Source organism: Neophocaena asiaeorientalis, unplaced genomic scaffold, assembly GCF_003031525.2.
Source record: "Neophocaena asiaeorientalis asiaeorientalis breed wild unplaced genomic scaffold, Neophocaena_asiaeorientalis_V1.1 scaffold108, whole genome shotgun sequence".
Classification (NCBI taxonomy): domain Eukaryota; kingdom Metazoa; phylum Chordata; class Mammalia; order Artiodactyla; family Phocoenidae; genus Neophocaena; species Neophocaena asiaeorientalis.
Genome location: NW_020173770.1, coordinates 6,336,189 through 6,363,322, shown reverse-complemented (window position 1 = coordinate 6,363,322; position 27,134 = coordinate 6,336,189). Strand labels below are relative to the sequence as shown.

General features: G+C 48.6%; 1 protein-coding gene across 1 annotated transcript in view; it reads right to left on the bottom strand.

Annotated features, from left to right (window-relative positions):
- CPXM2 (carboxypeptidase X, M14 family member 2) overlaps positions 1 to 27,134 on the bottom strand; it is a 117,899-nt gene that overhangs the window by 80,640 nt on the left and 10,125 nt on the right. Inside the window, exons 2-3 of the mRNA XM_024751595.1 lie at positions 25,511 to 25,609; positions 8,503 to 8,612 (exon numbers count right to left, since the gene is read on the bottom strand). Of these exons, the coding sequence (XP_024607363.1) occupies positions 8,503 to 8,612; positions 25,511 to 25,609 (209 nt within the window). The remainder of the gene's footprint in view (positions 1 to 8,502; positions 8,613 to 25,510; positions 25,610 to 27,134) is intronic.

The window sequence follows — 27,134 nt, the reverse complement described above, 5'->3', positions numbered from 1 at the left end:
ATAAGGGCCCTAAACCCAATGACTGGTGTCCTTATAAGAAGGGGAAATCTGGATACAGAGACAGACATACAGAGAGGAAAGATGATGTAGGAGCACACAGGGAGACCGCCCATGACCACAGAGCCAGAGACTAGAGTGATGCCACTACAAGCCAAGGAACATCCTGGGCCACATGGGGACCAGAAGCTGGAAGAGGCAAGGAAGGATCCTTTCCTCACAGCCTCAGAGGGAGCGCAGACCTACAAGCACTTTGATTTCACATTTCCAGCCTCTGAATTGTGAGAGAATAAATTCCTGTTGCTTTAAGCTGCCCAGTTTGTGACACTTTGCTATGGAGGCCCCAGGAAACTAATGCACCTGGTCCTCTCCTTCTGCGTATGCATTACAGGTTGTAATTGGGCATTCACCTGTGAGATTTTTTAAAAAAATAATTTCATTTCCCCATTACATTATCCAAGGCCAAAAAAACAGCGGAGGAGGCATCCTTGACTCCTCTTTTTCTCACACCCTCTTCCAAACTTCATCCACTTCATCAGAAAAGCCTACTTTCAAAATATCCAGCATCCAACCACTTCTCAACACCTCCACACTCCCGTCTTGGCCGGAGCCAGCACCACCTCTTGTCCGGGATGCTGAGATCACCCCCTGCCACACCAGCCTTCTGCTGTTCCTTGGTAACTGGTAATGCCTGGCCTGCTGTCGGCGCAGGACACTCAGGCCACTCCCACTGCCCAGATGCTCCTCGCACAGCTACTCGAGCCCCTGCTGATCCTTAAGCACAGATATTACCTCCCAAAAGCCCAGACCTTGATCACTTTTAACTATAACCTGCCCCTTCCCCACAGCCGGCCCTCCTGACCCCACTGTCGGCTACAGGTTTGTTTTTCTTCTCTCCGTCACACTTATCACCTTCTAACATTCTATAAAAATTTTTATTACTTTTCTTGCTTTTATGTGCCTCCCTCCCTCTAGACCGTAAGCTCTCAGATGGCAAGGATCTCTGTCTGTTTTGGTCACTGAGGCATCCCAAGCATGTAGCACAGGGCCCAGTACACAGGAGGTCCTCCAGAAACATCTAAAAGATCAGGGACTGTTTCTGGTTTTGCTCATCATCGTCTCCCCAGGACGTGTGATTTTTAGTGTCTGCCTAGCACCAATAAGGTCCCCAGGAGGTGGGGTTTTTAATGAAATGAATGAATACAAGAAAGAATCTGTTCTGATCTTTCTTTCCCTCCTCCCTTCCTGTCTTTCATACTCTCCCCACACGAGTCTTCCCTGCTTGTGCAGTGTGTGCTGTGTCCACCGGAGCCCTAGCTCAGAATGACCTGCACCCCTGACTCTTAACTGTACACGTCCAGGAGACAGTCTGGCTGGCCTGCGTGTGGCTGGGCAGACAGCCCAGAGGGCCCATCCCCACGAGGCACCATTTGAGAAGGCACAGTTGGGTTGTGCCAACTGAATGGACACGAGGTCCCACGGGGGTGACTGCTGACACCCCTCAGACTTCTCTGGGTCTTGCCAGGATGTGGGCCTGGAAGGTACTAGGTGATGCAGAAGCCAGTGGTCAAGGAGATGAGTCAGAAGGTGGGGTGCTGGGGGAAACCACAAGCTAGTGAACACACTGAACCTTCTCGTGGGCACCTGAGATGCACCAAAAGGAGCACGGAAAACCCTACGGCCGGAAAAGTTCAACCTGAGCCTCAGCTCTGCACTTACTGGCTGTCGGGTTAGGGCAGGTCAGTCAGCCTCTGACTTCAATTCCTTTTCTCTAAACCAGAGTTTCCCTCTGAGTATGCTGAAGATGAAATGAAATATTAACTTAATAAAATTTAGTAAAATAGTAAAGAAAAATCCACATGGCAAGCAGAACGGAGTCCACTTCTGCATCAGGGAGTCGGTGCTTCCAGAATGGCCTGGGAGCCAAAGGTCAGGCGTCTCTGTTACTCGGGGCCCCCCTGTCCTCGTTGCCCTGCTCTGTTCCTAGTTATCACACTCGCGTTTCACGATGCTTCCGAGAATGGGACCAGTACATCAACCTCATTATGGCAAATTCTCACTTTGAACTTTCCAAAAGTCATGATTTAAAATACCCAGTCCTGCTATTCCCATAAAGATCCCAATACCTCAAATTCCAACATCTTGGCATCCAAACACTGTGTCCCAGACTGTTTCTTGAAGCCAGATGTGGAATGAAATCCCTTTATCGGAAACGAGCACAACATTCCTTGATTTGGAAACTATCCCCACTGTGATGATTTCTGCCTCTGCAGCGCCCGGCACATAAACAGCCCCCAGTGAGGGCTTGTCGAGTCACAGCAAGGGTTTGTACAGCCAGAAAGAAATGGGAGGCTGACAGGCAGAGACGTGGGATGGTGTGAAGGAAGAGACAGACTTTGGGGTCAGAAGACCTCGGGTGTAGATGATTCCAGCAACAGGCAGGAGCGGGGTGACGCCTGAGAAAACCGTGCTGCCCTGGGTGGTCCCCATACTCTTCCCGCCCAGATAAACGTGGGGCGCCAGGTGTCTCAGGGCCAAAGAGGACAAGGGGACAGATGTGTGGGATGTGCCCATGCTCGTGAACTTCAACATCAGGATAAAACTTGGTTCAATGCTCTATAACCGACTCCCTGTGGGTATATCTGAAGCCACGGGCGTTGGTCATCTTCATGGCTTACACCTCATGTCAGGTAGAAAGATGATCAGGTCATTGGCAGTGGGTTCTAATATCAGCACCCGGGTGCTCTGTGGAATTTATTGAATGGAATGACTTACAAGAGGAGCTGTGTTTCGTTCCAGTGGTGCTGAGAAATGGTTCAGACAGATGCTATTATAACCAGACATTTCCTCATCAAAGAGGGGTCACACACGTGAGACAGGTCGTGGGCCACAGAGAGTCAAATAATGGTGACCAGGCATTGCAAAGACATCTGCATGTGTTAATGCCCCATGTATTTTCTTGCAACCTCAAAACACCAGCTCTTTCTTTAAAACTCTGATCAGAGGGCTTCCCTGGTGGCGCAGTGGTTGAGAGTCCGCCTGCCAATGCAGCGGATGCGGGTTCGTGCCCCGGTCCGGGAAGATCCCACATGCCGCGGAGCGGCTGGGCCCGTGAGCCATGGCCGCTGAGCCTGCGCGTCCGGAGCCTGTGCTCCGCAACGGGAGAGGCCACAACAGTGAGAGGCCCACGTACCGTCAAAAAAAAAAACAACAACTCTGATCAGAATATCAACTCTCTTACATTCCCGATGATAGGCAGCAATCACGGTGACATCCTGAGGTCCGGCCAGGCTCTCGTATTTCATTTCTTCCGATCACATGTCAGGCTTATACTTACCATAACTTTAGAGTCTTAAGAATGAAATCGAAACCCAGCCCTCTGAAATGGCAAGTGCTGCTATAAGCTGCTCAAGCTTTGCAGCTAAGAGAGCGTCCACCATCACAATGGTGGTGGGATAAATCACCCAGAGAGTAGCGCTGTCTCTGACTCCACCTTGCTGAGTTTATGAGCCATGGAAAATCTCTCAGGGTCCTTAGAGGATTCTGCTGGGACAGGAGAGGTGATGAGCTGCCAGTAAATGACCCACCTGAATACAGGAGTACCTCCTAAAACCAATCAAAGGCAAACGCTCCAAGTGTGATTTTAGAGGTCATTACTGAAACTTTCTCTCTGAGCCCTCGAGTGTTCATTTCCAAGCTGCCTGTGATGGTCCCAGAGCAGAAGAAACCAATGATTGTTTCTAAATGCGATCACAGCCTCACAAGTGAGTTAGTATAAAAGGATCCTGGGCACACTGGAAGAATCATCCTAGGTGAGAAAACCAACCTTTGCTACCCTGCTGAACTGGACCTCTCCCTTGAATTCCTGAAGATCTCTCTTGTGCCAGTGTACCAATGAAACGTAAACCAGGGCTTCTCCTCCAAGCCAATATTATTAAATTGACACAAGCAAAACTCCACTTGCAAAAAAGAGAAGTTATAAGTTGAGTTATAAGGTGCTTTTAGTCTTTCAAAGTCTTATGCTTAAAACGAGGACAAAAGAATGCTACAGACCGAATACTTGTGTCCCCTCAGTATTCATAGGTTGAAACCTAATCTCCAAGGTGATGGTATTAGGATGTGAGGCCTTTGGGAGGTGGTTAGGTTACGATGGTGGAGCCCTCTCGAATGAGATTAATGCTCTTATAAAAGAGACCCCGCAGAGCTCCCTCACCCCTTCCACCACGTGAGGACAAAGGAGAAGACAGTCGTCTATGAACCAGGAAGCAGGCCCTCCCTCACCAGACTCCGAATCGGCTGGCACCTTGATCTTGGACTTTCCAGCCACCAGAACTGTGAGAAATAAATCTGTGTTGCTCCAAAGCCACCCAGTCTAAGGCATTCTTTTATAGCCTCCCCCAATGGACTAACACCGAGACAGGTGTTTCTGCTACAGCGTGGCAAATGCAGTTCAGTAAACGCTCGTCGTCTGCAAAACCTTGCACTTATAAAATCCAAGTTCACAGGAAAAATAAGGTTCAAAATCTACGCAGCTCTGTAATCAGAACAAAAACAATCAATCAATTCCAAAAACCATCACTACTGGTAAGGAGACACGTTCAATTGATATTGGCAGGCGGACTCTCAACCACTGCGCCACCAGGGAAGCCCTGACTTAAAACAATTTTTTAAATACAGCTATAATGATAGAATTTGACCTTAAAAAACCACAGTTAAAGCAGTATGGTGGAAAGGGGTGTAAGGAAGAATGGAAGCTGCTGGGTTGTGAGCAAATGGGCAAAGGACCTGAGCGGTAAGTGTCCTAGGACAGGGCACATGGCCACCCTGAGCCAGAGCACCGCAGAGTGACGAGCACCATGGACAGGACCGAGTTCTTCCGAGGCTTCTGCCCGCAGCTGTGTTGATGGTCTCTGGGGTCAGGGCTGCCGCCTGGTCCCGCAAAACACTGATGTACTGGCAAAAATGGTACATGAGCCAACCCTACTTCTGTGCCACAATGACATCATCCCATACTTGCCAATCACACATGAGCAAATTTGCAATAACAAAACACCAAGACGTCCAACCTGCCTGCACCAACCCCATCCACTTCGGGGAGACTTCAAGGCAGCCGCGGTGCCCTTCGCATTGCAGCAGCTCCCCAGGAGCACCTGTGAGGCACATACATATGTGTAGACACAGTGCTGACACAGTGTGGGAATCTCAGAAAAACAAGATTCACACGACCTGGGGAGGGTGACCCATGAGTAAATCAATGTGAGATAAACGTCAGAAAAGAGACTTGCACATGGTTTAATAATCATCCGGAGATGCCCAGAACACTTTAGCTGTTGGTTGGGACGGTTTTATGGGGTCGTTTGGAGCAACAGCTCCAGGTTTAAAGCAGCTTGGAGTCACATCCTGCCTCTCCTGGGAAATCTTAACAAAGTTACTCTACCGAGCCATGCAGCTGTTTTCTATATGACAGAAGTAAGAATAATAATAGTCCTTGTCTCACGCCAAGGAATAAATGAAATAATGCAGGTAAAGCACTCAGCACAGCACCAGTAACTATCAGAGCTGCTTCCGGCGCTCCTTCTGCTGGAGACTGAGGCATCTGGAGGAAAGGGAATAAACAGGAGCTTTTCTTCTTGGCTCTGTAAGGGCCGTACAGTTCTGGTACATAAAGGGCACTTTGCAATGGTCAGGTGAGTGAATGGATTTTAATGGGCACGAACGTGGCATTTGAGAATTGCTGAGGATGACTCTCTTTCTTCCTCCTTTTGATCCTCACATTCCGAGAAGTTAGCAAAGGTGAGCATCTTGCCTAAAGCCTCTCAGCTCGTTAGCAGGAGGACCAGGGAGTAGGCCGAGCCTGAGTTCCAGGTGGACCATGATCATGCCTGCAGAGCCTGACCAGCCAAGGGCTGGACTGACCTCGCTCACATCCTACACTAAATGCATTTAAATACGGTTTCTAATTCCAATACCTTGCTGTTTCTCACACATAAAATTCCATTAGCTTGACAAGCCTACCAAATACTCAGATGTGAGACAAGGTGTAGTTATATTTAAACTGCATTCAAACTGCATGTGTGGGAAGACGCATTTTGGGGCACCTGTGGCAGTGGAATCACGCTTCACATGGCACCAATTCTGGAAAGTGGGACCCACCAAAGGGTGTCTGTCCTTAAAGCTACCGAACACTTTAAGCAGAGGAGTGAGAAATTCCAGTAAATGTTTTAAAATTATAAATCATCTAATTTCACTGCTCAAGGAATCCTGTGAGCGCTTGGGACTCCCATGTTTCTGATGAGGAAACTAAGGCTCAGAGACGTGAGATAATTGTTCCAAAAGTCCCCAAATCTAGATGTGTCAAGGTCAAGGTCTGAACTCAGCCTGCCTGACTGGACTGCATGCGGCGTGTCCACTCTGCCCGTGGGTTTCCCAACTGGAAGCACATGATCCCCATCCTCTGCCCCCGCCCCACATATTTAGGACTAACTGGGCCTCTCCATTTCTGACCGGAAGTGTGGGTAAATGTGAACACTTCCTCTTTCATAAAGGATAACTTCATTTCTAGAGAAAGAATCCAAGGCATCAGATGACAGATCCACTAAGTAATGCAGGAAGCAGGCCTGTAGACATTTGGATGTAGCCCTGCTCAGGTCTGACTTTATTTACTTGGAGGACTGCAGCCCATGACAGATGCTAGAGGCACTCGGATTATTAGCAGGTACTCCTGTCTGCACTTTGAGAGTGCATCCTCTGGTAAAACGGTGTCCAGCTGCACACATCCAAATGTTTCTTAACAGCTGTTATTAAAAAGGAAGAAGAACAAATATTTTTAAACCAGCTTTAGATTTCATGAAAGTTCGTTCTGAAAACGTTCTACCTGAATTCTTCTGAACTGAAAAGTGGTTACGGTTGAGTGGTTTGAAAGTCTATTTGATGCGGTCGAGAGGAGGGAAGAGATGCTTGGAGTCGGGGCTCTGCTCAGATGTCCCCCTGCTGAGCCCAGGGGCTCCCTGGGAAGGGGTCTCATCCACTCTCATCCAGTTCTCAGCACGGCAGCTGCCCATAGCACGTTTACAGTGACAGCTGGGGGAATGAGTTGTCAGCTCTGCCGCTCAGAAGCTGTGAGCCTTGAGTGCAGCCTTGACGACTCCACATCGTGTGCATGAAAGGACTACCTTCCTCCCCGGAGGCTTGCTGAGACGGCACATGTGCCAAAGGGCTTGGAAACCACACAGTTATGGATCAGGTGGGGAAAGAAACTAAAATATTAGGGAACCACACTCTTGGAGAACCACATAGGATGGCATGGGATCAAACGCCAACCTGAGAAGGGGTAGATCAGCTGGAACCAGAGCAGGAGGGAAAAGGCACCCGAGATGCGTTGGCAGAAAAACAACCCCCTCCCCAACAAAGACGTCACGTGCTAATCCTAGAACCCGCGAGCCCTCGAAGTTACGTGACAAAGGGGAATGAAGGTTGCAGATGCAGCTAAGGCTGCTTGGGATGGGGAGATGGTCCTGGACTATCCAGGTGGGCTCAATGTACTCATAAGAGTCCTTAAAAGCGGAAGAGGGAGGCAGAAGAGAGAACCAGAGAGGTGGCAGCCTGAGAAGGTCTCAACCTGCCACCGCTGGCTTAGAAAAACAAGGAATGTGGGCGCCTCTAGAAGCTGGAACAGGGTAAGAAACAATTCTCCCTGAGAACCTCCAGAAAGAACACAGCCCTACCGACACCTCGACTGGAGCCCAACGAGCCGTCTATCCTCCAGAACTGTAAGAGGATGAACCTGTGCTGCATAAGTGGCTACATTCACGACAAGTTGTGACAGCAGCACAAGGACGCGATGTCACGGCTGAACCAGGGTTTACACTGCTTCGGCAAAGTGGAGGGAGGGGACGTTGCCGGCAGGGGACCTGCTTGGGAAAAGGCCCGCAGCCAGGAAGCGCACGGTGCAAGGAGGGAGCCTGGAGGAGCCCACCTTCCAGGAGCAGGACCTTGACGGCACCGAGGGCCAAGGTTACGGAGGCCTTTGAGCCTCCGGGAGGGAGGCCAGACACGATGAACACCACTAAGGGTTTGACCTGGCGGAACACAACGGAAGGAGCCACAGAACAGCCTGGAAGAAGTAAGTGTGGCAGAGGTGAGAAGCATCAGCAGGGAAGCAAGAGAGGACAAAGGTCACTGCCGGCCCATGGCCGCAGCTGTCCAGCCTTCCCTCCCGCCCTTTTCTCACAGATCAATCACATGGAGGTGACCTGATCTGGGCCCAGGAAGCAGCAGCATCCTTTTTACTAACTAGTCTCTGGGGACGCGCATCCCGAGTCTCAGGGCTCGTTCTCTAAAATACGGGCTCTGCAGCAAGGCCCTCCCCATCGTGAGAATTAGAGCTGATTCGTGTTAAATGCCAGACACGGGGCCTGCCCCGAGCTCAGCGAACCATCGCTGTGTCTGTGGCCAGAGCAACTAGCCCTGCAGTCAGAATCCTTCCCGCGGCGCCGGCGCCTGTACCTGGATGTTGAGTCTCCCCCGATGCGCCCCCAGGCCGTAGCGCTTCGAAGTGGACGCGTGGAGCTGGAAGTCTGTGATTTTTAAGGTTTCCAGACCAAGAGGCGGGCAACCTGGAAAGGACAACGCTTATTAAAAACAAGGACAGATGCTGACAGAAACGAACTTCTGGTTTCCTAAATCTGGCCACGTGCTTCACCGTCTTTCCCCTGAGCTCCAGCTCAGCGCTGCAGCCCCACTCACTGGTATGAGCAGCGTTTCCGGACCAACGCTGTCGATTCAACTGTTGACATGATGCCAGTTTTCCTTCTTGTCGGCATTTCCTTTCTGGGTGTTTTTGCCCTGATATTCCTTCTGTCTGATGCTGTCCATGCTACTGTCTGAGGCTGTTTCCAATTAAGGATCCTTCCGCAGTGTGACTCAGCCAGGGAGAGTTATTGGTTAGAAATTTCAGAACGATTCCGTGGCTGAGCTCTGCAAATCAATCAGAACTTGCTGATTTTGCTTCGGCAACCCTTGCCTTTGTATTGTGAATACCAATGAGCAGAGCAACAGAAAAACAGACAGACAGACGCAGACAAACCTATTGTCTTCCATTCCTGGCAAAACTGGTAATTTTGAGAATGGCTACTGCATGCAGTTTTGTCCAAGCTGCCCCTGGAATAAGATGCTGGCACTCGGGCAGCCCCTTGGCCATCATCCCAATCCAGCCCATCGTCCCTACGGATAAGAGCTTTAACGGCAGCCCTGGGGCCGGATCCCAGGCCTCCTGACTCCTGGGCTGCTATTCTCACCACCCACCCTACCGTGGGGCTGGAAATCTCCAAGAGATGCTACCTTCTTCAAATCTGGCCCTGGAGAAAGAAAACAAACACTCGGGAGGAGAAGTGAACAAAATATACTTTTGTGAAAAATCCCTAGTGTAACAGAAGCAAATTTTAAAAGCACTGTGGGTCACTGCTGAGATGGAAGTGCCCCTGGGGATCCCTGGGATCCCTGGGGACGTGAGCATGTCTGTCCAGCCACAACAAACCCCTGCAGGGAAAAAGCCCTTCTGGTCCTGGGAGGCTGGAGGAGGTGGTGGAACAGTGCCCGCAGGGCATGCTCTGCGGGCACCAGGTAGAAAGTCTGTCCAGGTGCTGCAGCCAGAGGAATTCAGACCTGCCAGGACCTGAGACGCCATCAAGTCCTCCCCTTGAGTTCTCAGAAGAGGAAACCGAGGCCCGGAGACTTGAGGTGAACCACCCGAGGCGTCCCTGCCAGCGGCAGAGCCACGCCTCAGATCCCGGTCTCCAGACTCTCAGCTCCGGGCTTTCAAACGATGCCACGCTCTCCCCTGCCCACATCTGCCGGGAGGCTGCCTGTACTAGCACAGGGAAGCAGAGGCACTGGTGCCCAGCATGGTAAAGAGCACAGGAGAGGAGGTGACCGTTCCACTGGCACCGGCCTGATGCTGCCCCAGGATTCGGAAGCCTTCAGGCGGCCTCGTGATCATTCTCAAGATTTTCGGCAGGTCTACTCAATGTCCAAAATAAAGCTGCCTCTCCTCCTTGGACTCACCCGCAATGTAGAACAATACCACATGGGAAAGAAAACGACACAGGGTGATTAAGAAACCTGGCCAGCTCTCGAGGCCACCTCTTGGTCCTTGAGGGGACACCTGCAGAACTTCACTCAGCTGCGGCCTGGACTTTGACACAGTGGCGGACTGCTGCTACCAGAGCCCCAAAGGCTGTAAGCCTAACAAAACCCACAGAACGAATCAGCCGTCTCAAGGAAACCTCCGTATCTTCAAAACGGGAACTCCAGAAGGGCAGAGGGGATAGGAAGCAGACGAGCGGCCCCCTCCCAGCCACGATTCCTGCCTCGTCCATGGCTTCCAGGAGATAAGAGACAATCACAGTAACACGAGGCTTCTCACCGGCAACTCCTGCATCCAAGGGCTGAGGGGAAGGAATGAGAATCTAGAACCCACTATCTGTCAACAGTCAAAAGGACATCTTCAGTCAATGCTTAGAAAGTGTACCCCACTCCCATCATAACCTCAGATTCTTGCTGAAAATACTGCTGGACTAATGTACCAGACACACACACACACACACACACACACACACACACACACACCCCACATGGGACGTAAGAGCTGAGGGCTCTGTGCAGTGACTCGCCCCAAAAGAGCCCAGTGCGCTCTACCTGCCAAAGAACTCCAAAAGCAATGCTAAGTTGGAGCAAGAAGCTAGAATTCCTTCGCTTTTACATTCTCAAAGATACATCCGGCCCCTGTCCAGAGAGCACTGTCATGACACCATCTCCCAACAGGCAGGACTTTTCTCCATCTTTAGAAAATATTACTCAGGAGGCCAGGGGTGCTGCCTCGAGGATCAAATAAATGGAGGAGACACAAGTGTTTCAAAGCTTAATTTAAATCTCCACAATCAGAAAGTCAAAAGGCCAGGCAGAGTGATGGCGTCATTACTGGAGCGTGATATGTTGGTATTATAATCAAGATTATAATGTCAATTGAGGAGATAATTACTAGGTTGAAAGAGTGCTTGAAGTCAATGGGAAGCTCATTCCCAGCTCTTCACCCCTCCCCTGTGTTCTGAGTCCCCAGCCAGGCTGCACTGAGGTAGTAGCTCTGGCAGTAACTCAGCCAGGACTCAGCTCCTGGGCCAAGTTGTTCCAGCGGCAGCCCCTGAACAGCCCTCGAGGCAGCTCCCTGTTCCTCCTCCAAAAACAAACAAAACCCTTTATCATCAAATCACATTTTTGCTTTTTCTAAGAGGAAAAAGACTCTAATCCTGAGAAGCATGTGGGTGAGGAGAACATGAAAAAAAATGTGTGAAAAGAACACTTCAGGAAAATATTAATTAGAGATGGGAGATGTGTCATAATCTGGGGGAAAGAGTGACAGTCGTCAAAGATGACTCGACTTTCCTCTTCCAGGCAGCGTGGCTCCTGAGAACACCCTGTGCTGAGCGGGGCACTGCTTCCCAGGCCTGAGTTCTGGAGACCCTCTGCCTCATTCCACACCAGCCACTTTACAAAATGGACATTGGCGCTACGGCAATATATTTATTATTCTCACCACCATCAATTACCATATGTGCATATGCCAGCTCTGTAACAAATCAGGAGTGCTCATGGCATTCCATTTTGTGACCTATAAGTTACGGAGCACAGTCAGACTAGAATACCCTCAACGCCCTAAATCTGTCTGCAGGCGAGGCTGTTATGAGAGTCAAGAGAATCATTTTAAAAGGTTTGGGGAGCAATGAAAGCAACTACCATGAGCCAGACCCTCTGAAGACACTTTGTCATTTAATCTCCACAAGAACCGCGAGAGATGGGCATTACCATCCCCATTTTACACGTAAACAAGGACTCAAAGAGGCTTACACAGAGTTAAGCAGCTCCTAAGTATCTGAGTTAGAATTTGAAAATCAAGTGTGACAATAAATCCCAGGCACAGTCTTTACGCCACCTCCCTTGGACTTGAAAACTCAACAGTGTGGTACAAATGCAAGTTGCATGGTGGCATTTGGGGTCACAGGGAAGACAGGAAGTGAGGCTGGGACGGGGGTCACCAGTTGGCAGAGGGGAGCTCAGAGTCCAAGGTCTTCTGGCCTGCTGTGAAGTCTGCTGGAAACAGAGCAAAGAATTCTCCATAGACCTCGAGAGCACTGCCAGGGGCAAGCTCACAGCCATCCTGAACTTTTGCTTTCATGGTCACCTATAAACCGAATAAGTCTTAGAACATTCTTTCCTTCGCCTTTCTGAACTTGACATTCCCTTGGATCAGTGAGAGTGTGAGGGCCCTTCCTGGTGCACTGGAGAGTGTTTGCGTGGCTCTTTGCCCGTCTCAGAAGTCGCTGGCTTCCCAGAGGGCACACCTCCCTTGGGGTCTTGCAAAGGAGCTAATCCCAGCCTTATCTAATCACCCCTGGAAAGCTCCTCCCTCACTTCTGGACTCCTTCAGGCAGCAGTTCTCACCCTGACCCAACATCAGATTCTTCTGGAGAGAAAAAAAAAAAATGCCTAGACCCCCTCCCCAGAGACTCTGATCCATGGGACTGCAGAGCGGCCCGGGCCCTAGTCTAAGGCTCCCAAGTGAATCTTCTGAGACCCTGGTTGGCTGGTGTCCCTTACCTGTAACGCTACAGAAACTCGGGATTCTCTTTCCCAGGCCCCAGGGGTTCAAGCAGAGGAAACTCTCAGGGAGCTGGGTATCAGCCCACGCAGGCGGAAGCCACTCATGCCTGGAGCCTGCCAGACCCTCGTGTAATCTAGAAGCTCCGACCTCAGATCAGTGGTGGCCTCACATGCAAAGCCTCCAGAGACTTCGTCCCTCAACACCCACCCCTCTCATCCTACCCACCCCAACCTAAGAAAAGTACAGACCACACTGTGAATGTCCCAGGGCAGCAACCATGAGTTCTCATCATTGAAGTCCCAAAGCCCAAATCGGTGTTTCCCGCGTGAATGAATGAATGAATTTGTAATACAATCCAATATAACTAATAATCACTATGTCTGCATCGTCATGGAAAAATTAAGTCTGTTCTTTACATATCGCTTATAAAGCCAAAAAAGGAATAATTGGTTCAAAATAGCACTTCTCAAACCTCAATCCCTTGCTTGTCATCTCCATGAATTTTTCCAGGCACTATTGCTTAATAGATTACTCTTACTTAATTTTTATTTAAGTCAAGTAATTTCAATGGAAATATGTTAATGTCAAAAGAAATCTTATTACTAGAAGATAACATAGAAAAATATATTCATGATCTTGGGGTAGGTTAAAAAAAAGTTTAAACGCGAAACAAAAGTACTAAAGGAAAATATTGATGAACAGTCTATATTAAATTTAAGAAGATCTGTTACTCTAGAGACACAAGTGCTAGAATGAAAAGGTAAGCCAGAGTGTGAGAAGGTATTTACTATGCATATTAATAACAAAGGACTCACATCCACAATTTTTTTTTTTTTTTTTTGCGGTACGCGGGCCTCTCACCGCTGTGGGCTCCGGACGCGCAGGCTCAGCGGCCATGGCTCACAGGCCCAGCCGCTCCGCAGCATGTGGGATCTTCCCGGACCGGGGCACGAACCCGCGTCCCCTGCATCGGCAGGCGGACTCTCAACCACTGCACCACCAGGGAAGCCCCACAATATTTTTAAGAAAAGCAAACTAACAAACAAAAACCATCCTATAAATCAATAAGAAGAACAATGAGCAAAAGAGCTGAAGAGGCATTCACAAAAGCAGATATCTTAATGGTGAGTAAACATTAGTCATTAGCTTTCAGGAAAATGCAAATTAAGACCACAGCGAGCTACCAGTACATACCCATGAATACGAATACAACTAGAAAGACACAATATCAAATGTCGGTGAGGAAGTGAAACAACACTGCTGGTACAACCAATTTGGAAAACTCTCTAGGCGTATTTACTACAGATCCTCACGCCCTATGACCCAGCAATTCTACTTCTAGGTATACACGCAACAGAAACACATTCATACATATGCCAAAAGATTCATGCAAGAATGATCCTAGCAGAACTATATGTAATAGCCAAAGACTGAAAACAATTCAAATGTCCACTAACATGAGAATGAATAAATTGGGGGATAGTCATGCAATAGAAAACTGTAAACTAAGGAAAATAAGTGAGCCATAGCTCCACACAACATGGACGAATCTCATACACATAATATTGAGTGAAAGAAATCAGCCACAAAGAGAGTACAATGTCTGATTGCATGAACGTAGGCTCAAAACAGGCAAAAATCATCTCTGACAGTGGTTATCTGTGAGCAGGAGCTGGAGGAAGGCCTCAGAGGTTCTGGTCATGTTCGTTTCTGATCAAAACGACAGTTATAATGGCGCATTCACACTATATGGGAGTAGTGTAGGTGACAACCCAATAAGTTATATCCTTATGATTTCTAGACGTTTCTGTATGCATGGCACACTTCAATACTAATAATTTTTAACAGGCTTAGCTTTTCCTGACTATTACATCATATTAATACCAGACTAAGACTGTTTATCCAACTCAGAAAGAGTGAAAGAGAATTATGCTGAGGTAATAAAGCCAATCTCAAAAAATTGTATACTGTATGATTCCACTTACCTAACATTCTTAAAAAACAAAATTATAGGGCTTCCCTGGTGGCGCAGTGGTTGAGCGTCCGCCTGCCGATGCAGGTGACGCGGGTTCGTGTCCCGGTCCGGGAGGATCCCACGTGCCGCGGAGCGGCTGGGCCTGTGAGCCATGGCCACTGAGCCTGCGCGTCCGGAGCCTGTGCTCCGCAACGGGAGAGGCCACAACAGTGAGAGGCCCGCGTACCGCAAAAAAAAAAAAAAAAAAATTATAGAAACAGGACACAGATGAGTGGTTGCCAGAAGTTAGTGACTGGGGAAGGGAGGGTGTGGCTATAAAGGGGTAGCACCAGGAAGCCTTATGGTGATGGAACTGTCCTGTATCTGTGGTGTTTATTTCCATGAAACTACACGTGCATAGGACCACGTACACCCACACGTGCACACACATACGCGCACATGCATAACTGGTGGGGTCCAAACATGCTCAGTGGACTGTACCAATGCCAACGGCCTGATTTTGTTATTGTACCAGTTACCCAAAATGCACTGGAGGAAGCAGGCTAAAGGGAGCACAAGACCCATTTGTTTGCAATTTCCCGTGGGTCTATAATTACTTCAAAAGAAAAAGCTTTGGGGGCTTCCCTGGTGGCTCAGTGGTTAAGAATCTGCCTGCCAATGCAAGGGACACGGGTTCAAGCCCTGGTCTGGGAAGATCCCACATGCCGTGGAGCAACTAAGCCCGTGCGCCACGACTACTGAGCCTGAACTCTAGAGCCCACAAGCCACAACTACTGAGCCCGCGTGCCACAACTACTGAAGCCTGCGTGCCTAGAGCCTGCGCTCCACAACAAGCGAAGCCACCGCAGTGAGAAGCCCATGCACCGTAACGAAGAGTAACCCCCGCTCACAACAACTAGAGAAAGCTGGCACACAGCAATGACAACCCAACACAGCCAAAAATAAAAACAAACAAAGAAATAAATAAATTTATAAAAAAAGAAAAAGCTTTTTTAAGGGATCTTAAAAGGGACAACCTTCTCATAATGTGTTCAGGGTTATTTACCATAATTCATAAAGTCGCCAGTTGTACGGAGGCATCATAGACTTTGGGGAACTCTAGCTTAAAATTTTGCAGCCTCTCCCAAACTCATCCTAAAAAACTATGAAGAGGCAGATAAGTAAAGACTCCCACCAGTGCTTTAACCTAATGCCAGAGGTGGAAGACCATTCATCACATGTGAGTCCAATGGAGACAGTTGGGGAAAAAAATGGAGATGACCAGAGGAAGGACAGAAAAACCTTTCACCCCTCTTGCATGCCTCCACTTTGAAATCCAGGGTCTGCAGCAACTAGAACATTGGACATTTATCTCTAAAGCCCAGATGGGGCTTTCTGAGGTGGCTGGGTGCTCACCTCTCCCCCCAGCCAAGTTTCTACAACTGTTTGGATCAGAAGTTCTTAAAACACAACTGGACAGGAGGTAGGGGGAGGTGTGGCAGTCTGACAGTGTGGGGACAAAAAGAACACTGATAACCACATATGAAGGTGATTTAGTTCCCCATGAATCCCATCAGATCACAGTGTCTAAGAACCAGCAGTGAGGGAAGGAGTTCACACCTAAGAAGAGCAATGATGTGTAAAAGATAAAAGGCTGCTAGAAAGTGCAAACTGTACTGGGGGTTTTGCATGCTGAACTGGTCAACATCTGTAGATCTGAGAAAGGGCTTAGACTGTCCCCAGGGGAGAAAAATCTGACTCATTCAAAGATGAGTAAAGAACAAAACATTAAAAGAGGTACACCATCCAAAAGACTCCAAAAGAAATAATGTGATTTGATATAATAACCAGGAAAATGTTGTTCACCCTAAGTATAGTGCAAGACACATGGCCTCTACTTGCCATGAAAAGGATATGCTGAAAAAAAAAGATAGAAAATATTTAAGATAAGCCAAACATCAAGAAAACTGAAAATCCAAAGACAGAATTAAAACCTACAAGGAAAGATCTATTATTTTTGAACTAAGCTCTTTGCCAATGCAGTAGGGAAAAATAAATAAAAGCCTTGAAACATGGAAAGGAAAAAGAAAACTGTCATTATTTAGTGTACATTGATTCTGTAGCCAAATCCAAGTTAATATATGAATAAATTTATAATTAATAAGAGTTTAGCAAAGTTGCTGGGTATAAAATCAACATTCAAACATCAACCGTACTCCTGTACACTAGCAAAAGAGAATTAGAAAAGTGAAATCAGAAGCATCACAGGATGTCAATTATCTAGGAATAAATCTATTTAAAATGTGCAAGGCGGGCTTCCCTGGTGGCGCAGTGGTTGGGAGTCCGCCTGCCGATGCGGGGGACGCAGGTTCGTGCCCCGGTCCGGGAAGATCCCGTATGCCGCGGAGCGGCTGGGCCCGTGAGCCATGGCCGCTGAGCCTGCGCGTCCGGAGCCTGTGCTCCGCAGCGGGAGAGGCCACGGGCAGTGAGAGGCCCGCGTACCGGGGGAAAAAAAAAAAAATGTGCAAGGCCCATGAATTGAGATATATTTTGAAAGATGTAAGAAATACGGAGATATACATGTTCGTGGATTAGAAAACTCAATATAAATATGTAAATTCTCCCCTAATTGATTTTATGGAATTAATGTAACTCTAATCAATCAGGCGGACTCTCAACCACTGCGCCACCAGGGAAGCCCTCCAGGAGAGTTTTTAAAGAACTTGACTACATGGTGTAAATGTGTGTGTACGCACACACACTTTCAGTGGGTCAATAACCAAAACTTTTGAAGAAGAACAAAGTTCTGCTCTATCAGATATCAAGATTTATCATAAAGCTATAATAATTAAGAGAGTGAGATATTTTATGTACGGGTAGAAAAATGATAAAGAAGAGAACTGGGAGCCCGAAAACAAAGCCAAGCGTATATGGACACGACATCCAACAGATAAGGGCAGCACTGCAAAACAGTGGGGAAACAATTATTATTCCATTTGGGTTCTTACAAGAAAAAAAATTAAACTGAACTTCAATCTCCTATCACAAACAAACAAAATCTATTCTAATATACAAAAACCTAAATGAGAAAGCGAAAAAAGGAATTAGAAAGTAGTATAAAATGTCTTTAAGACTTTTTTTTTTTTTTTTTTTTGCAGTACGCGGGCCTCTCACTGTTGTGGCCTCTCCCGTTGCGGAGCAACAGGCTCCGGACGCGCAGGCTCAGCGGCCATGGCTCACGGGCCCAGCCGCTCCGCGGTATGTGGGATCTTCCCGGACCGGGGCATGAACCCGTGTCCCCTGCATCGGCAGGTGGACTCCCAACCACTGCACCACCAGGGAAACCCACTATATAGCTTCTTTAATGTCACATAAAATAGATTTTTTAAGTCAAAAAGTAGTATTAGGCATAAAGGAAGTCAATACACAGTAGGAAAAAAAACCCCACAATTCTCTAGGAAGATGAAACAATTTTAAACTTGTAGGCATATGCTAAAGGGAACACTTCTTTGCTCCTGGCTTCCATGAGGAGGGATGTTCCTGAGGGGAGTTCCATACCTCTCTCTGCCACCTGACTCACTCTGCCCTTGGGGTAACCTGTCTGACTGGTACACAGGCATGGATAAATGGTGTGTATAGTTCAGCTCTGCCCTCCCCTCCTCCCTCTTGGAAGCAGGATGCCCTCGGGGAGCATGGTTCCACTTTTCCGCACGGGCTCTACTCCTCTCGGGGGAGCAATGCCCTGGTCTCGAGCCGCCTACAGCTGGGAGTGGGGATGCCTGCACCTCTTGGGGTTCATTCGCACCCATCTGGTTCTCATGCCAAGACACGTCTTCCAACTCAGCCTCTATCAGAAGAAAGATGGCCAGTGCCCCAGTGAATGACTGATAGGAAGCTCATTCAATGGGACCTAATAAGGTAATAGTAACCCTTATTGAGCATTTACTGTTGTGAGTGCTTCGTTCAAGTCATCTTATTTAATACTTATCCCAATCCTATGGGCACATCCAAGTATTAGCCTCCTTTTATATTTGAGAAAATTGAGGAAAAAAGAGGTTAAACATCATGCCCAAGGTCATACAGCTAGCGAGCCAAGGACTGGGCTTTGATCTCCACTCAGTTTGCTTTCAGAGTTCTTCACTGCACTGTATTGCAATGTATCAATAGAGGGGCCCTGTCCTTCATATATAAAGAGCTCTTATAAATCAACACAAACACACACACACACACACACACACACACACCCTAACAGAAAGTGGGTAAAAGCTGATAAAAGTACAAGTTGGTATAAACTTTTCTGGAAGACAGGGATCACATCTATGCAGTTCCTCCTCAAGGAAACAAGCCCAAGGAGTAGGTGAGCAAAGCCACAGACACCAGGGTGCAGAGCAGAACTGCCCACATCAGGGAAGAACTGGAAACAACGTGAACATTAAAAAACACAATAACAGTTAGGAAACCGTCATAAAATGGACAATAATGTTACGTAATGTTGTAAAAGAATATTTTATGATGAGAAAGTAACAGCATATTAAATGAAAATAGAAGACTAGTTCAATTTTGCAAAAAGCATGTGTGTGATCTATACACATACCTGTGATGTTTTTACACACACACACACACACACACACACACACACACACACACGGAGAGGAAAGATTGGAGAGACACACTCCAAAATGTCGACCATGGTTTATCTCTGGAAGATAAGACTGTGGATTCCTTTCATTTTCTTCTTTGCGTTTTTCTGTATCTTCCAAATATCCTACAAGGCGCATTCACTACTTTCATAGTTCAGAATGTCTAATAAAGCAGTAAAGAAATCAATTTTAAAACAACTTCCACTTCAACTGGGTTAAATTTTTTTTTTTTAAGTTTTAGCACGTGACACGGTAAATTGGATTTTCTGCTAAATCCATCCAGAGTCAGCAATGTAGAATAAAGATGGTCTCACACAGAAGTTTTGAGAAGATGGAATGAAGGCTGACAGTGTCACAAGAACAAAACTCCAAGAGCGACAAGAGCACATGTGCTGGCCTCGGTCACGAGGATTCACAGGAGCTTCAGCACTAGAATCCCTCCTCCAATGATGGACTAGTGTGATCTTGGTCACTGAGAACCACAGCTGGGGTCAACTGGGTGATAGAAATGAATGGAACCTTTTAGTGCCACCAAACCAGTGCTACTGACACATCAGAGCTCTGTTCCCTGACCCCTTGTCTGGGAGATATTTCTACGCCGGCAAGTCCACTGTGGCTCTGGTTTCAGACTGAGGCTCTGAAGCCCATGGCCCTGGGCTGCCCACACGGTGTCAATCAACACACTCAGTGTGCCGTCAACTGCAGACAGCGTGACCCCAGGGCCCCTGATCTGACCCAGTGAAGACCCTGCCATGGCAAAACCACTGGAGGAAAAAATAAATCTCTCCCAAGTGCAAGAGGCTAGAAAGACCTCAAGGGACACAGGTTTCATTTTAGAGATTGAAGAAGAACGTTTTAGACATGTTTGAGATGGAGCTGAAAGTGGAAGAAGTAGCAAGGATGGAGGAGCCCTGGGTTTTCCAGTGTCCACATCTTTCAGGCTTCCCAACCAAGGCTTGTCCAAGAAAGTGGTTGTCCAACTGCCACCCCTCGCTTCCCCTCTCACTTCCAAAGGAATCCGAATTACAGATGTGATCCTTTATCACAGCATCTTCCAGGGCAGCTGAGACCATGTCGGCCCTGTCTCCTCCCAAATCAGGAATCTGGGACTCACTCTACTGCCCTCCACAGCTGTGCCAGACATGGGGGACGACCAAGCTGAGCCTCCGAGAGCCATCTGGCCCTGCAACAAGGGGCAAGGCTCACAGCGAGGGCTTGGATGAAAAGCCAAAAGCCAAACTGTCTGTGATACAAAGGAAAACCCTCAAGTTTCACACACACACACACACACACACACACACACACACACATACAAGGTAGGTCAATCCCCAAGCACCGTACCTGGTAGAGGCCTCAAATCTCACCCAGCCCAACACGAGGCAGAGTGCTGAGGGCACTCCATTCACCAACATGTACTGCTTTGGGAAACCACCCTATTTCCATGATGGCAGGAAGCAAGCTTCTTTCCTACAGATCAAGGAGTGCTTCCTGTGGAGGGCCAGTTCTGCTGATCTGGGCCATGGAGAATCCACTTCAACACGCATGGAACACCCGATCTCTACCCCAGAACACTAGCGCCGACAGCACGGGTGCACGATAAACAGGTTTGTTATTCTGGTCAAGTACTGCTGCTACCTACGCTGGGCATTTCCTGAGGTGAATCACACAGGGAGCCTCTGCTCATAAACATACATAGCCTCCCATGTCAGAAAAGCCGTGCACAGGAATCACTGGATGTGAGAGAGGAGAGGACCAGGAACATGAGCAAGAGATACAGGAAAGCAAAGGACAGGTGACCAAGGCAGGCTTCCGAGAGAACCATCAAGTTCTAAGGCAGAAGCCAGCAAGCTACAGCCCAAGTGAGGGCCAAACCCAGCCCACCATCTGTGTCTGGACGGCCCATGAGATAAGAACCGTTTTTACATTTTTTAATGGTTATTTAAGTACCAACATAATACGCTCAACTTTGCATGTTGGCCCATAAGGCGTGTAATATTTACGATCTGATCCTTTAAAAATATCTGCCAACTCCTGTAACTAAGGCATGGAAAGTCCCAAGACAGCAAATAAAAATCATAGCTAATGTTTGCTGACAGCTTACTGTGTACACTCCACTCTGCACACATTATTTCATCTCCACAAAACCCTATAAAAGACATGTTATCCCCTCTTTACAGAGGAGGAAACTGAGTCACAGAGACAGTAACTTACCCGGAGCGTCACAGCCAGCGAGGTCACAGCCTGACCCCAAAGCTACCTCTGCATCACCAACTGAGACGCTTGCCCAGTTCCCTTCGGAGGAAACACGTGAGTGAGCTTTTAGCACAGGGCATGTCTGAGAAACAAGATCCTGTCTGGTTGGAAAAAAAGGGAGGCAGAGGCCAGAGATAAGTCAAATCATGGTGGGCTCTGAATGGCAAGCAGGGAGTTATTCTGCAACCAGTGCATGGTAAGTGACAGGGTATACGCTAAGCTCACTGCGATACTCTTTACAGCAGCAAAATATTGGAAACAACCTAAATGTCCTTCACTTAAGAGGTTAAATAAATTACAGAACATCCATTCGACAGAACACAATGCAACGTTTTAAAAAATAAGGGTTTTCATCTTCACTGTATTTGTCAGCTCTTGCTGTGTAACAAAACACCACAGACTCTCAGTGGCACTTATTCCTTAGTTGTCTACAGATCAGCTGGTGGCTCCAGGCTGCAGATTGGTTCCATATCTGCTTCACTCATCTCCCAGGCTCCTTGGACCAGTGGCCTAGATGCATGCATTCTTCTCATGGAGATGACAGGGTGCAAGGAGCAAATGGAAACAAACAAAGTCCCTCAGCACAGAACTGGCACCTTGTCAGTTCACCTTATCCTATTGGCCTCACCTAGGCACATGGACCAGCCCAAAGTCAAGGGGCTTTCACCTTTGTGAAGGCAACTGAGAAGTCATATGGCAAAGGCTGTACATATAGGGAGAGGGGAAGAACTACACCAATAATTGAACCACTGCATATGCTATTACAGAACAATATCCAAGATGTATTTTGGAGACTCGCCACCACTGACACCGATCCTTAGTCATGGTGACAGCCATGTACATAATCTCTCCCTTAAAGCTAAGGTTCTCTCAGGGTGAGTCTGAAACAGGAGGGAAGGGGACTGGGCACAACCTTTAAAAGAATGACATCACCGGGGCTTCCCTCGTGGCACAGTGGCTGAGAGTCCACCTGCCGATGCAGGGGACGCGGGTTCGTGCCCCGGTCCGGGAAGATCCCACATGCCGCGGAGCGGCTGGGCCCGTGAGCCGTGGCCGCTGAGCCTGCACATCCGGAGCCTGTGCTCCACAGCGGGAGAGGCCACAACGGTGAGAGGCCTGCGTACCGCAAAAAAAAAAAAAAAGAATGACATAACCACTGGGGACATGACAAAAACTAGTTAGGACCACCTAGGTCCAAGATGGCCGAAGATTCGACTTCCAGAGGACCGTGAGCCTCATCATACGCTCACTGTAATATATTAGCTGCTAAATGACACACCCACCGGTGCCATGACAGTCCCGAGGCCAACCATAAAAGGCCAAAAAGTGGGCGGTGGCCCAATTCCTGGAAATCCCTGCCCCTTCCCCAAAATAGTTGGAATAATCCTCCCACTCATTAGCCTATGAAATTACCCAGCCCATAAAAACTAACCACCCCATTATTTTGGGGCCTCTCGCCTTCTGAGATGGCCCACACTCTGTCTATGGAGTGTGTTCCTCCCAAAGCCCTCCTCGCCTTTTGAGACAGACCACATTCTGTCTCTGAAATGTGTATCTCTCTAAATCCACTTCTTACCTATCACTTTGTCTCTCACTGAATTCTTTCTGCAATGAGACATCAAGAACCTGGGCTTCATTAAGTCCGGAGACCAGGTTTGTCATCTCAATTAAAAGACAGTGGGTTCAAGTCCCAATCTGGGTGGTGCGGTTTCATATCCACATCTAACACGAGCCCTTTGATGCCAGTCACTCCCATAACTCAGTGTGGTTAATATCTGTACTACCCACCGCCCTGAAAATGAAGCAGGTGACATCTGGTCCACCTGTCGCCTTGGAGAGTGTAAGTGACAGCCACCCTCCCCGCCCCTTCACTCTGCCCCATCTCCAGCGAGGCCCCCAGCTCGATCAGAGAAGATGCTGAAAGAATGATGGATGCGGGGTCCTGAGCCCGCCCAGCTGTCCATCCGAGGCCCCGTTCTGCCCAGCGCCACCCGCAGGTGTCTCCTCCTGGTCCAGACCAGTGTTCCTAACTGCTGCGCCACCGGCCTCCGGCACGTGACCTCCCCTCCTCACCGTCTCTCTCTCCCTCCCATATTTGCATACCAGGGCCCACACAGCTTCTCTTCCCCCCACCCCAGGGTTGCCCTCAATTCTGTTTTAATAGAAGAGCAATGTGAACAAGGCTCACAGGCCAAAATCATGTCCAGGGCACTCAAAGAATCAGAGCCAGAATGGCTGCCTTGGAGACCAGGGGTCCCAACTGTTCAGACGGGGCTCTGAGGTGGAGGGCGGGGGAACAATCCTGAGCGGGCCAGGGAGGGGAAGGAGAATGTTCGTGGGGCAGATCAGGAGGTAAGTGCGGACTTCAGAGTGTACGTGCCTACACACGTGGGTACAGAAATGGGCCTTGAAAAACCTCTGCGAAAATGCCTTTCAAAATTGTACCAACTTCCAATTCTGGTAATGGAGAAGATAATTCAAACCGGCCCTTGTGCTAAAGCTACTAACGAAACTGGAAAAACTATCTTTAAAATATGTTTGAAAGCATCTAAGCATTAACAAGACAAGAAAGAACTCTCTGGCCCAGATCTGACAGCAGCAGAACCCAGAGAGGTGAGGCCAGACTAGAAGCTGCTTTAGCCCTGTGACTTGTGATCCTGAGAAACAGCTGGTGTTTTCTCAGCCTGCTGGGGCAAGGGGACAGAGTCATGGCCGAGGCCCACCCAAGGTGGGAGTCTCACTACCACCCATTTAGTTGAAAGCCCAAAGGCCCACACTCTCAGGGTGAACCGGCAGGAACACAGCCTTAGCACCCCTTGGGTCCTCCACACACCGTCCTGATACGCTGGGCCCTCCCAGGGGCACTGTGTCCAGTGCACACCTGTCCACTTTACGGTGGAATAGAATTCTCAGTTACTAAGTGATTGCAGAAGTTCACTGTTGTGGAACTTCTGTTTCTGTTTTAGGATGCACTGCTAGTCATATCTATGATTTCTTTGACGGCAAGTTCTTGGTGAGAAACACAGCCCCAGATCATTACACACTGCCTAAGGGAGCACACAATTCCCTTTGTGACAATCAACTCTGTTACACGGTTTATGGGCTCACGCGGCAACTGAAATCGGATCCTGCCTCTATAAACCCAAATTTGTGAAATGCTCTATTTATTTCAAGCAGCTGTGCTGCTGAGCAGAAACCAGCAAGTCTTGGGTTCAAATCCCTGTTTTACAACTTGCAAACTGCATAACGGTAGGCAAATGATCCATATTACTGAGTCTCATTTTCCTCATCTACGATGACGACGATGACCATGATAATATCCACAATACTCAGAGGGACATCAGGAGCCGCGAAGTATGAGGCCCAGTGCTTGGCAATTACTGAGAGCGTAAGTGCGTAATACATGTTCACTATTACTAATATCAGCACAAATGTCATCCTAGATACCATACTTGAGAGTAAGAGAGATAACGATAAAGTAATTGTAATAGTTAATAATAATAGTAATAGCTCTAGCTAGCGGGTCAGAGTTTGTCCATGAGTCTAGAACTAATGGCTTTGACCATCCTAAGGTAAGTAATTAAAGGACCAATATTTTTACATGATTGTAAAATGCCAGGCCTAGCATTACATGCTTTGGAAGTAGAAGACTCGACCTCCGACACTGGAGGCCCTGGGTTCGGCTGGGAGATAAGAAATGCGCACACAAGGCTGTGGGCAGCTACGAGGCCCCACAAGAAAGGAAATGATGTTGTCTTCGAGGGGGGAGGGGGAAGGGCAGGGAAGGCAAGCGCTCCAGGAAATTCGGAAATGACCTTAGTCAAGCTGATGAGAAAGTATGGCTGTGAGTTACTGTGCGAAGCAGAAGAGACAGGCTGTGAATGTTCTCACCCCCGTATGGATGGTGCAGAAGGGGCAGCAGACCCCAGGCAGACCCGTGCTCAGGACTCGGCTGCTGCGCCGGGGCCTGCGCCCTCCCGGGGCCGGTGACGAAGCAGGGGCCTCACTCACCCTCTCTGACAGCATCACGGGCCACAGGGACCCTGTGATCATCACCGGCAGCCTTCTCAGAGCTCTTGGTTTTCACGCCTTTTCTGCTGCTCTTTTTACCTAAAAAGAAAAGAGAGAGAGAGAGCGAGAGAGGTGTCTTTACTGTCACATATGTCAGAATCATCCCAGGCTGGTGAGGACTCAGCCGTCTTCTCCTGCAAAGCAGCCATCTCTACCCCCTGCCTTCCCAGACCCCAGTGAAGGCACCTTGGACTCTGAGGGGCCGGTGGTTAAAGGAAAGGAAGTGTGTCATTGTGAGCACCCACTCCTAATAAAAACAATGCACACTTGCAGGTGGCTACTGTTCTGAGACCGCAAGACGTCCTGCGGAGTACCTCTGACCCTCCCTGGGGCCCCAAAAGTGACACCATGTCTAATTGATAAAATGGAGCTGGAACTCCAGACCTCTGACCCCGGGGCAAGATTTCCTACCATGCTGGGCTCCTCCCACCTAACTCTCCAAGGCCCCGGCTGGGTTCCTGGAGGTGTGAGGATGCCGTCCACCAATTGGAGGGACTCCTTCCTGGAGCCCAGGGAGTCTGCCTGCTCGTGGCCCGCTGGCCCGTCCAGCTTCCTCTCACACTGGACTCTCTCTCTGCGCCACAGACACTGGCTTCCTTTCAGCCTGCACTTCATATTTCCTGCCCACCAGAACTCGGCATGTGCTGTGCCTCCTCCTGCAACATCCTTCCATTCACTCTCCATCTGTTTAACTCCTGTTGATCTTGCAAATCCAAGCTCGGCCATGCCCTCTTTGAGATGGTTTTCCTGAACTCCCCACCTACATCAATGTCTCCTTGGATGGGCTCTGAGAGCACCCGTCTTTAGTCAAGTCGCCTCTGTGTGGAGCCTGAGGCAGGGGTTTGGTGCAGGTGATGTACTGAGGGAGGGCTCCAAGGAGGAAAGAAGGGAGGATGCAAGATGAGGCAGAGGAAGGAGCTAAGCTAGGCTGTGTCCCCAGGCAGAGCCTAACTCAGCCTGATCCCATGGGGAGCTCTGGAGCTGGAACTGCACGCAGTGTTGCCCCACCCTGAGATAAGGGGCCACCTTTTCCTATGCTGGTTCGCCTCTGGCTACAGACTGTGGGGGAGGGGCGTGTGTGGGGTGGTGGGAGTTGTCTCCTTCCAAGGGTCATGCTCCAGAGAGGGGAGCAGCTGTGAGCCATCACAGCCAAGCCCCAGCAGCTGTGGGATGGGTGTGCCAGTGGGAAACGAGGACCTGGGTGTGGTGTCTGCAGCCCCCACTATGGCTCTGCACACCCGTCCTGTGTAGCATTATCAAACACACGTAAATATGTTGTTCTGTTCATGGGGGCAGGAGCTGTGTCTGCTTTTGCTCATTGCTCTCCCTCCAGAGTCTGGTTAAGTCTTTGAGGAACAACTGATCATGAATGACCGTGAGTCAGTGGATGACCAATGAGACAACAACAAGAGGAAGGGAAGGTCTATGGAGAAAGATACTTAGTTTGGATTTTAAAAAGCAAGTTGAAATACCAAAAACATCTAGTGGATTGTGCCAATTAATGAAATCATTTCAGATAGTTCTAGAGTCACACAAAAAAAAAAAAAAAAAAAAAGATATTTAT